General features: G+C 36.1%; 1 protein-coding gene across 1 annotated transcript in view; it reads right to left on the bottom strand.

Moving 5' to 3' along the window:
• Window positions 1-12,914, bottom strand: part of LOC142986483 (otoferlin-like) — a 151,863-nt gene that overhangs the window by 65,478 nt on the left and 73,471 nt on the right. Inside the window, exon 4 of the mRNA XM_076135001.1 lies at window positions 1,007-1,401. Within this exon, the coding sequence (XP_075991116.1) occupies window positions 1,007-1,401 (395 nt within the window). The remainder of the gene's footprint in view (window positions 1-1,006; window positions 1,402-12,914) is intronic.

Raw genomic sequence — 12,914 nt, 5'->3', positions numbered from 1 at the left:
GTTACAATAATAAATCTGAAGTGAACGACATTCCAATTATTTGAACGAATAAATTCTAATAAATCTGTGTTCTAAGAAAACCTACGTGGGATTTTCCGAACAATGCTTTCGTTTCTGTAACGTATTAACTTGTTGATCGTATATTATTACGAAATAACAAGCGGCATATTAAATGTATTGTTACAAATAAGATGTATAATTTACTTTGGAAACGCAATCGAGTATATGAGCCTCCGTGTTAAGATATCATATCTCGACACTCGAGATCTCATTTAATATTCTTAAGGCGTTTGTCCGTTATTATACGTAAATGAACTTTGTGTTTGAGGAAGAATAAGCTATTTATTAATCAACAGTTTTTTCTTAATAAGGGAAACAATATCGCAGCTAATCCTTCAAAATAGATCTTCGCAAAAGGAGCACATAAACAGGATACGTCGGTTGATGACGTCACATTACGTGACCTCGTAAAATAGCTATCAGTATGGGAGAAACATATCATGTAAAAATATGTAAAAACGGTCTATTGTATTGTATATTACCGCATAAAATTCGAGAATAAAGGTGCCGTAGGAGGTTGAATGGAAAGTGACGTTAAATCGAGCGTTTGCTTTAACTGCGCTCTTGAACAGTGTAGGCCATAAATCCGTTTAATGACAACTTGAACTTGTACAAGTTACTAAATGTTTCCGCTCGTTAGCCCCGTGATTACTTTAAGCAATTGTTCGAGTCCCGACCGGTAATATATCGTAAACGTTTCGATTTAAACGACCTTTCGACTCAACGCTACGTAAAGAAGTTTCCCAGAATACCGGTAATTAGGTGTAATCAGACTCACGGCATGTTTTATTTAGATCTAGTATTCAATTTCCGTAAACTCGTGTGTACCTATTGAACTAAAACTCAGTTCTAAATTAGGTTCTGTAATCGTGTTTTGAACATGTATCTTCTACAGTGAGTTTTATTCTTACTTATGATTTTGAATATGAAGAAAAAATTAACTTACTTTAAGAAGCGTTTTCCGGCCGATCTGATTTTGTGTGTGCGCGATTCTTCCAAGAAATCCATGTCTATTGCGATTTCTTTGTTTCGAATCGATTGCTCGAGACTCGCGATGTTACGTTCGACGTCGATTAAGACGTTTTCGTCAGATCCTCTAGGCGAATTGCCTGGGAGGGATCCGTGCGCAGACCCGGGCGTAGATCCGTGGAGCGATGACGAGGAGCCGTGGACTCCCGGCGTGTGGCCGTGCACGCCTGGTATAGCGCCATGTACCGGCACAATGACGCTATGTGTAGACCCCTTCAGAGAGGCCGGCTCGCTTCTAGCGCAAGCTTCATCTTTCATTAATAACTCCATATCCGGTGGAGGAGTGTAGTACACGTCCATGTCGACGAAAACCTGGAAAAAAGAATTCTGTGAACATCTTGTACAAAGGCTAAGTAAATTAGATGGGTATAATTTGAACATGATATGCATATTCAAACAGTTAATCAGAAATCATATTAAGGAAATATCAAATTAACAATTCAGTCAATACGATGAATAAGAGCCAATCAGTGCTTCCATGAATAGACACATCGTTAGACTGAACATCAATTTCTCAGAGAATAGCATTGATTGACGATAGTGACGCGAATGCACTCTTTGACACATTCGCGAGGAAATAATGATGTAACTTGAGCGTAAGAGAGAGTGAGTGAAAAATAGCTACAATAAACCATGCCGCCTCGCAAAGATAACATGAGTTAGGAAAGTAGCTCGTTATTTCCGACGGATAACTATTCAAATTTTTATAGCGGACTCCAGGAAAGGCAACAGTTGGGTTGTTTGTTATGCCGGTGGAACGTATAGGATGTATTATGCTCGGACCGGCATTGTTTATGAAACGACTGTTCGGTGGGAGTCGGCTGTTTAAGTTGCTATGAATTATTACTTAAGCAGCAGAATTTTCTGTACTGAACCCATTTTAGTATAGTAGCGTGATCAGTATATTATTTGTTATAAGAGAAATAAAAATAGTGGACCATATCGTACACAGTTTGGTTTAAAATTATCAACGATATCGGAGAAAATAAAACGGAAAATAAACGGAAATACAATTTACCGAGGTTTATTCGTCTTTTTCAACTCTTTTATGATGTCAGCAGAAACAAGCACTATTTCCTCTCCTTTCTAGAATCAAATGGATGGTAACGTGACGCGTGACATATAAGCGGGGCGGTAGTACGTTAGACTTATTTTTATTTCCATTACGTGTGTGATAGCGCGAACATACTCGTATATATACCACTATCAAATTTTGACAATCGGCCAGTTATAGACAAATTTTGTATGAAAATATGATCAGCGCCTCTAGTGGAGGCCAAAGGAACAAATTTTGAAGTAAATTTTAAATGTTTTATGACTCGATATTACCAACTATAGAATCGCGTTTCTACCTACATATTATTAAACTTTAACTGGCTTTGTGGCGAGGTCGGTAGTGTACCCGCCTGCTGACCATGACGTTTCGGATTCGATCCCCGGGTCGGATTAAGTGCTATTGGTCTTTACTAATTTGTATCAGAATGTTTTTAAATAGTAACCCGAAGTTTGGTAATGTGCCCTGAATACATATAGCAATAGGCTGGCCGCCTATGTAACTCATTCTCGCTTTTAAATGGTTCATAATTTTATGTTTTGGTCTATTCTCAACAGTGGGTGGGAACAGGCTGATTAGATAGATAGTTAAAAACAGTTATTTTTATAAAATTTTGTACATAGTATTAATAACATACTGCCGGAAAATCTTAATAACGAATGAAGTCGCGGGCAGAAGATAGTGTAATATATCTACAAGTAATGCTTAAACATGCATTCGCTTACACCAGTAATACCCATTCTAAGCCATTAGAGTGCAAGTCTATCCAGCATAAATAAGTTAGCTTAATGTTCAAACAGCTCTACACAGGTGCGCCGTTTAGAAAATTTGAACACGTTCAGCGCACAGCTCTTGTTGATCTATGTTTGTTTTAAGCCCTACTAACGCGATGTTAGTTTATTGCATGTTGCATAATTATTATCTTACTTACGTCGCGTCGCGTAAACTTTGATTAGTTTTACAGTATGTATTTTGTCATTTTCAATCAATTTTGAAATAATATATTAATATGAATGAAAATCGTGATAAAATCTTGCATGCCTATTAAATTGTTAACGGTTTTCTTGATGGCGTGCTAAGTCGTCAACCCGCACTTGGCCAGCGTGACTGACTCACGGCCTAAGCCCTCCCTCGTTTAGGAGGTCCTTGCCTAGCAATAAGATAGTCGCGTGTTTAAAAATATTCATTTATAAAAGTAATGCAATAAATTTCTTGTATAATTGAAATACTGTTTAGATGATTAATACCATTCTTAATCAGGAAGACTAGATTAGATACCGCATAACCGATTTTAAGTTCAAAGTTCTTCCTCTACCTTACCAAGGTGGAATTAATTACGCAGCTTTAATTAATTTTATACAGACTTCTAGAATTAAATGTTCGTAATGTAGTACGTTTAATGGAGAAACCGTGCATGCATTTAAAACAGTTCTTGTAGAAATGCAGACTCCCCAGTCTGCATTTAGCAAGCGTTGTGAAATTAAGACCTTACCACTACAATGGGACAGTAATGGCTTATACACTACTCGTATTATTAGATGTAATATTAAGAGTTGAGTTACTACAAATATTATTGATATCAAATATTTTATAAATTCTGGTAATTCTACCTTACTACATAGAATGAAGTAAAGTCGCATCCCGCGTCTGTCTCTGTCTGCGTGTATGTATGCTTAGATCTCTAAAACTACGCAACAAATTTAGATGCGGTTTTTTCAATAAATAGGATGATTCAAGAGGATCTTTTGTTTCAAGTAAGTAACCGTTTAAGCCGGGCGTCTCCTTGGCCAGCCACTAGTTACAAATATGAAAGTTTGTCTATATGGTCGCTTTTAAGCAAAAAATATTGACAACTTTTCAGTAATATAGCTTTGGATTCGTTATAAACTTCAAGCGCGTTAAACCGCACATGTCCGGTAGATTTTTTTTATAAGGTTTAATTCGTCATCAAAAGAACGTAAGTATATCATATTATCTCTTTAGTATACTTTGAACATCCGTGTGAAGGCATTTTTACTCTTAAAGAGTACCGCAGTCGTAAAGTTTTAGTATGTTTTCCCCGTTTGAACAAACGTCTTGCATGCACATGTAGGTATGTATGCCATATAGTTACCAAAAAATGCTTATTTCTTAGTTTATATCTCGCTTTTGTAAAATTTTATGCAAACCATTATACGTTACTTTTTGTTTTTGAATATAAGACATAGGCGGGGCAAACGAATAATAACACACTAGGCAAGGAGTGCGATGACGAAACGTAAAAACGCCGTAATCGATGCATTTCGCTTATTTTATCTACCTCGTTTCTCATACAAAATTAAATGGTGCGTACTATACAAAATCATCAACGAATATCGTACAACTTTATGCCGTTCCAACAAGTGCAGCCTATTTTTTAATATGTTTAAAAGACAATTCTCGCCCTAAGAATTTCTCTTGTGTCGCGGAGACTTACCAACATACAAGCAACAAACTCAGAGTACAACTGGAACTAAAACAACTATTATTTTTGTGCGGACACAGAATACAAATAGACCTGAAACAACTATTTGCTCCTTGTGGGAATCGTACCCACGACCTTCTTTGCAATGGCATGGCCAACTAAACCAATGCGCCACGGGGAACGTCTTGAAAAACTTTCTTCTTCCTGTCGTTTAATTACTGTCCATGAAAATTTTCTAGGAAGAAAAATGTAGGCCAAGCATCCCCCGTGACTGTACAGCAATTAATATTGTTTTACGCTCATTTAGCAAAATAATATATTGCTCTCCTGTTTACTGCGTACAGTTTCGATATGCTGTTGTTAATTTAACCATTGTATAAAACTCGACATGATAATCTCTTGATGATTTTAAATTTACGCACTTATAGTATTGTTATCGGATTATTATAAGAGCTCCTACTACTCAATTTCACGAATCATAAATCAGAAATCTAGGATTACGAATAAATCATTCAGAGTTCTTTAAAATGAATGCCAAACGAGATTCACGAACGATAATCTGCATTAGTAATAAAGAATATTCGGACAAAAGTATCTCGTTTACTTCAAGTTCAAAAACGTACCTTTTTGTAAAAATGGACGAGAGAAGTCATGCGGAAAATCTTGTGACAGTTTGTTAAAGACGCTACGAATATGAAATGGCTGATTTAAAGAAATCAGTATGAATGTCTAATTTGAAAAAAAGACGACTACTTCAAGTCACTTTCATTTAAATTCTGGATTGAGGATGTCGTATTCAACAAAGAAAAATATTTATTTTAGACCTTTGTTATTGCAATACTCGTAAAGAAAATATCGAAGTTAGATCAAAGCGTTGTCGGGGAAAACCTCACTTGTTGAGGTTCAATTGCTCTTTTCCTCTCGGATTTTCATCTGTCAGTCTCGTGAGCACTCGCTCCTGAAATCCGTCGTACGTTTGACTGTCACCGGCGGAGAACGAAAACTTCGCAGCGATCAAAGGTTCAACACAAAAGTATTGTACGATACGTTTTCTACTTTTTATTCTCCGAATATAAGTCACGAATGTTTTTCTTTCGCTGATGTTTTATTCAAAGTGAATGCATTACGTAGATATAGGTACAGGGAAAGTGAAAACGGAGATAGAACAACGCAGTATTTTTGTTCATTTTAGTTTCCGGATTGAAAATGTTATTTTTACAACTTTGGAAGCGCACTTTTCCTGAATAGACTGGTATTGTGTAGGAAATGAACCAAGTACTAATATGCCTGCATAAAATCGGTCTATTTTAGGATATTTCAGAGAAGACAGCAAAGGCTTTCATGCTAATACTCGGCGGTGCAGTTGCAGACCAGTCGGCTACGACACGTACCTTGAGCAACAATGCAGTGCAATTTACCTACTATTCACTATTACTGATGAATATTTCATGTGCGATACTATTCTGTTACCCGCACTAATTACCTCCATTGAAATTCGGCTTCACACCTGACTAGAATGGGTTTGTTTGGAGCGAAATTGTATGATATTCTGTATTTGAAATAACATTTAGAATTTTAAGTATTTATTTGATATGTGGCCATGTACATTCATCTGCAACGCAAAGGCCTTGAATTCAAACTCCGCGCTGGAAATTTCTGGACTTTCTCAGTTTCAGGTCGAAGGCCTCCGTGTCTCAGAGGGTACACAGAAACTGACACGACCTCCCAACGATCGGGTCCGTCCCGCCGGAGATGATGGAATAGAGCGGGTACCTGTGTATTGTGCACACACTTAAACACTTCCGCCTTTTAGACCGGCTTTATTAAAACTGGCCACGGCAGCCAAATATTGCTAATGACGATTATTATTTGAAGGAAATTTAAACTCTATTAGAAGAGAGCCGCGGCATGCTCGATTTTCCTAGATAAACAAATAATTTTGTGTACATCTTAAATTAAATAATTATGGCAAATGGGCAACTGTCCCCAGCATACAGCTGCAGCTCGATGATGTTTTAAAATCTAGATATTATATTCTTCCGTCAGTCGCAAGTAGTCGTTGGACAATAAGATATATTCGAAAACAGTACAAATACTGTCATCTAAAGAGTTGTTACCTCTTCACGGCCTACAGAAATGTGTGCATTTAATTAGAGCGTGTACAGAGCGTACAGTGGCGGACTACGTAGCTTATTTACGAACTTAATGGCTGTTTCTACTCTCCAAGCGAAGAAGCTTCCTTATAATTAGCTACTAAAGACGGTCATTTAATTGTGTAATGTAACAGTTCGACTTAGTTTAGATGATAAAATTACAAAATAGACTACCTCTGTGGTCTAGGACAAGTATTCGACAAACTGACCACAAACGCTGGGTTTTGATTATAAGATCGGGAAATGGAGTGTTTTAATTTTAATTACAATATTTTTTAGTAGTCGCTGAGAGTTCGGTAACTTACTCAGCATATAACGGCAAAGGAGTTTACCTCTATTACACGAGACTCACATTGCAGAAAGCGAATCGTGGGTGTATTTATTTCATACACCTCTGTCTACATCTTCGAGTATAACAGGCTTCATGTAATGAATGTATGCTTGCAAGTATTACCCGGCAAGAATTTTACGTTGCAGTAAAGAATTAAAATGGCATACATTATGTCTGCGCGATAAGAGGATTGTTCGTAGTTCTATTTAATATGTAAACATCAGCTGCTATTCTTCTCCAGTTTGTAAAGTTGTACCACGCGATTAAACATAGTATTCTCGATTAAACTTAAACACATGAACCCTCTCGGTGAGTGACCACATTACCAACACCTCATCTCACGTAAACACCTCGGTGTCACCAATTTAGAGAACAGCTAGCTTATGTTAGAAACGTCGAGAGAATATCAATCGTATTCCATTTAAGCTTCAATTGTTGCTAATTCGTGGTATGTTTATTTATGCGACATTCGTAGTGACTGTGGGTGTATGAATAAGTTCGAATCTCACTCAATATGCTTGAATAATTGAAATAATTTACCACATTGTGCTATTCTGATACGAGCTTGATACAATTTGAATCGTCTCATTACGTATGCCACTAACGCACCTTCACCAACTGGAATGGAAAGTTTGAGCAAGAATTTAAAACATTCGTAAATAAATTTCTGCATACGAAAATGTACGACGCTGAAAATGGCCGACAGTATTTTAAAAAGGAGCGCCGTTCATAATTTTAATTCTTGGCCACCGTCAAAGGTTAAAGCGACCGCGAGTTTGGTTTAAACTAAAATAAAATGTTAACCTTTTAAACCACCTGCTTTACACACTTTACATTCCGGCTATCGTGGACCTGACGGTCTTGGTTTAACGTTTTTAAACATCATAAAATAATGTGAAACTTAACGACGTACCAGTCACTTAGACGTGACTAATTTATTTTTCGTTTAAATTTAGAAGAGTAAGCTTTAAGTTCACTCTAGGAACAAAAAACATATTAAATGATGTTAAAAGTAAGTGACCGTCACATATAATATCGTAACAACTCGCTGGCTCTATAAAATGCATGGCAATGAATTAGTTGAATACGAAATTTCATCGCAACACAACATGCATTGTTCGTGAGTGGAGGCCGTCATATGCAGTAGCTGGCTTAAGCGCACAATAACAAAAGTTGTTTTACCTACGTTCTTACACTACTTGCTATATACACTGCACTTGTATTAAAACATTATAAACTTTATAATTTTATAAAACAGGTGATTTTCCGCTACGCAGCAATGGTTTACTTTTCCACATAGATATTTCCAATAAGAAGCACACGAAATCATTTGCCAGATAAGAGACTGATTCTAAATAGTTCTTTTAAATTACCTTTTTTTTTCGATTTATGGTGATTTTACGCGCTTTGATTTATTTGACTCTTCGCCATCGTAACAGGATAAAAAAAACGTAATCAATTCGTACAAAAGCTACAATATGCAGGAGTATGAGAGTTGGTCAGAAATTGCTGAATGCCATATTCCAGGCATACATAGAAATGACTAGTTCTAATTGTTACTCGGTATAACAAGTGGAACCGGCCTTCCCGGAAACTGTAGTAAGATTACTCTCATAAGAATTTCTCAGCAGTTGCCCGAAGTTTGACAACGTTTGCAGTTGTGAATTAGCTTCTGAGAGATCAAGGTACACTACAACTAAGCGTAGATAAACGTTTCTAGAATTTAGTTGTATTTTAAATTAAATACTTGATCGTCTTACAGAAATCCTTTAAACTCTTCTTTGATGTTTTATAAACCCGAGCTCAGTTTATTGTGTACCCCAGTCAAAGTAGCTCAAGTATTCTTAATTTTCTCCTGTGACAAGACTTAATACTGAAATCCGACTTCGTTAAGACTGCAAGCTCGACAGCTAGCTCAGTTTTTTATTAAGTCTTAAAACATTTTTCTTAAGCAAACTTAAAATTCCGCTGCAACGAGATATTTAAATATCCACCCGTGTCGGCTGAAGAATTAAGCATAGCTGCGCATTTGATTAAAAACGTTTTTATTATGAAATACATATTCCTTTTCAGCCCTGTAGTACATCAGGAACAAAAGTCAATCACGAATTTTTAACAATTCCCATTTGGTACTATATCGATTTTTGCATAGAACAGATGCAGCGAAACAGAACAAAAGAACCAATCTAATGCGAAATACAGTCTACGAAACACGACCAAACGTGTGAAATGAGGACGGCACGAGTTTTGAGCATTGTCTTGCAATTTCGAGATTTCACTATTGTAACTGTTAGCCAGTTATTGGAAGGTTGGAATGCCCAAAAAAATATCAAGAACTGTCCCACTATTAACAGTACATAGTATTATTTTAATTAACCCAACCTATTCAGAGAGAAAGGTCTCCCTAGGCCTGCTTTGCTTCCTTCTGTCTACTACCTATCTATATATCACAAAAAAAATGTGTGAAAGTCCAACTCATGCAAGAAAAAGTATCCTGTATTTCTGGATTAAGCGCACGTAAGCGAGTGTGTAAAGTTTGAACGTTGTCCAGCCGGTGTGAAACATGGAACACACTTGAACACAGTGTCATGTGTACATTGTTTGCATATTTGCTACTGTGAACATAGTCGGCTCACGTACCACCTCGCCCACTCTTTATTAACCTCAAAATATAACTCGGTCTCTCACTTCAGTTCAAATCACGCTACCATTTATATCTGTAGCAATTTTTCACAACTATACATAATTTGTACCCAATTGACATCTTTATCTGAGAAATATTTATGTTCTGCTTTTGAACCCGTCCTAAGATTTAAGTTTTGTTAAACAACTTTGTTTTACTTTCAACTATAATATGTTACAGCCAATACAGTAGACAATGAACCAGAAATATTAGTTTAGTAATGTTTGATTGTCAGATAAATGATTTTCATTCTTTAATTTTTATTAAGCACTGCTATTATAATGTATGACCGAATATTCTATAGGGAATCTCCCAACGCGTAAACAAACAAACAGAAATAGACGTAGAAAGGAAAGCAATCCAATATAATATGAGAGAGATCAAGTCATAAAGTTCATATTATTCGCATCAACTCGATATTGCAATAGGATTGTATGCAAACGTTTCTAGAACATGAACTTGAACTTTTAATATTCATTCAAGTTTGCCAAGTGCACTTTGTAGAGCTTCGGCAAACAGATTGAAGTTAGATCAACAACAGAAACCTCGGTAATGCTAGGAATGGGACGGCATAATTTCGAAGCATTCTTGGTTTGACCTTTAGGGATTTTTCCTTATTTTGTGGGAGTGGTACTTCCACTACCTGGTTCGGAATAACCTATTCAGCAGTGGGAGCGTCATGACTTATAAAAAAGGACCACCTTCTCAAACAGTAGTAAACTAAGCATTTATGAAAAATTATCAAGGCTTAATCGACAGCTATATCTATACTTATAATAAATCTGTAGAGAGGTCAATTCTGTACATTGAATATATTAAAAAAAAAACCAATGGGGCATGTTTAGTAACGGATACTGATACCGAATCTGCAATTTATAATTTTCTTTTCTGTCTGTCTGTCTGTCTGTCTGTCCTCCGTCTGTATGTTACGCTATCACGTAAAAACTACCGGATAGAATGCACTGACATTTGTTATATGCATAGAATAAGTAGTGGAGCAAGTATTGGGATACTTTTTATCGCATAAAATTTCATAGATTTTTAGAAAATTGAATAAAATACGTAGAAATCGTTTGAACCTGCGTTTCCCTAAAGAGACCATAGATGGCATTGCAATTCATTTCACAACATTCGCATGGCATATGGTTAACGCGGTGCCTGCCGTATCGATACCTGTTGTTAGCACCAACCAATAGATGGCGTTATGGTCAGCAACACAGCATGTTTTTCCTAATTAATTTATTTTGATTGCTTTATAGTAAAAAAAATACCTTTAAAACAGGCTATACATTTATAAGATTTTCAAACATAAATGTTGTATGATATATTACACAAAAATGTTGGTTTACGTGGTTCCGGTGCGGTCGGGATATCCTAGATGGCAAACCGAGTAATTTCGTTTGTTGTCAGTTCGTAACACGTAACCAAATTAATTGGTTGCATTAAGGAAATAAATTGGATAGCTATGAAACAGACTATGTGGTAAGTTTTAAAAAATAAACGACGGATGATATTTAAAAAATAATTACGGGTTACGCGGTTTCGGACGTATCAACGCAAGTATACCTACATTATTACGCGTGTGAAGAGCTGCGGCACAGATAGGTCTGTCTGTACCTATAATAATATTCTGAATCCAGACGGGTAAGCAATGGTCAGCCTATAATAAGGTATTATATTTTACACTGTAAACTGGTACGGATACAGACGAGAGCGGAAAAGAAGGTAACCACAGGAAATCAGGCCTGTCTGAGCCTGTGTCACATTGTGTGCTCTTCGGGTCCCTTTCGTAAATAACCATTAGATGACAAAAGAGTTGTTAGCATTTTTATGTGTAGGTGTATCGAGTGCTTCGCAATTCGTGTGCTCAAACGAATAAGCAACAGTACGAAATTCACGCGAGCAGAGCCGCACGGGTCAGCTAGTAAATTTAATATAAGCTGAACCAACTTTTGACATAATATTATCCTCAAATCATGGCTATACTTAGGAAGAGCACCACTCTATATGATTCAATTATGCAATATCCGCTACGACAACATTGTTTAACCAACTAATCGATTACAGCGTTATCTATGAGCACTTCTGTTTTTGCCAATAAATTATTTAAATAACATTAATTATGATTATTTTGTTATTTACCGTAATTTGTCAATATTGTATTATGTTCATGCGGCCTGTACATAATTGATTGTCGTGTCAACCACATAGCATTTGTATTCAACCATTTGCGAACTAATATGAGTCACTGTTTAACTATTTATTACCTTTCGAATCAAACAGCGATGTCGTGTCACCAATTATGTTGCGGTTTACGACGCATTTATGGGTACTGAATATTATTCATTAATTGAAACATTGATTGCAACTAAAAGGGTCCGTGTGCACGTATTTTTGCTACAGCATATTTGTATAAACTTTTAAACCATGTCTTGCTTGGGAAATAATTATTTACAGACAGTAAAATTAGCGGTAAAAAGTGGTGAAAAAGTAGAGTCCAAGAAACAACGACGACCATCTAACATAGCTGGTTGAGTGCGGGTTCGTATCCCTTTAAAAACTGTTTTTTTTACGCATACAATACAAGATTTTTGTCTTCGTCTATAGAAAAAGTGAAAATAATTCCTAATTCACATGTAATTACGAAGAATCATTGGTGTGTTGCCTTGGATTTTAAGACTCTATCACTTGGGTAGGACAAAAATATTTAGACCACTTGGCTATTACTCAAAAACTCAGTTCTAAAAGTAAAAAAGTTCCTCTTTGTTAAAATTTAAGTCATTGGATCTTGCGTCAAGAAAGATATTAGATTCACTTCATTGTGCATCAAAGAGGATCATGCGCCGTAATTGAAAAATATCCTATTGTATTCAATCATTGTACCAGATATTGCTGCTTTTTATTAAAACCACCACCGTTCTTGTAAAATAGGAGTAAATATAATAAAATGCATAGTTAAGTAAGTACTGTTTTATCCAATTTTATGCACTTTTTATTTAAGTTGACACTGCACTTAATTTAACATTGAAAAGAGTGGCTGTAGGTTTCATGCCAGCTTTTCCTGTAAAACTTCCCCACTTTTTTCCAAATAGATGCTAAATGTCATCTAAAAAAATTTTTTTTGTCTTTTATAAGTTTACTATAGGTAGGACTATATTTAA

The sequence above is a fragment of the Anticarsia gemmatalis genome, chromosome Z (genome assembly GCF_050436995.1).
Source record: "Anticarsia gemmatalis isolate Benzon Research Colony breed Stoneville strain chromosome Z, ilAntGemm2 primary, whole genome shotgun sequence".
Taxonomy (NCBI): Eukaryota; Metazoa; Arthropoda; class Insecta; order Lepidoptera; family Erebidae; genus Anticarsia; species Anticarsia gemmatalis.
The sequence above is the reverse complement of the archived record's forward strand: the minus strand, read 5'-3'. Positions and strand labels throughout refer to the sequence as shown.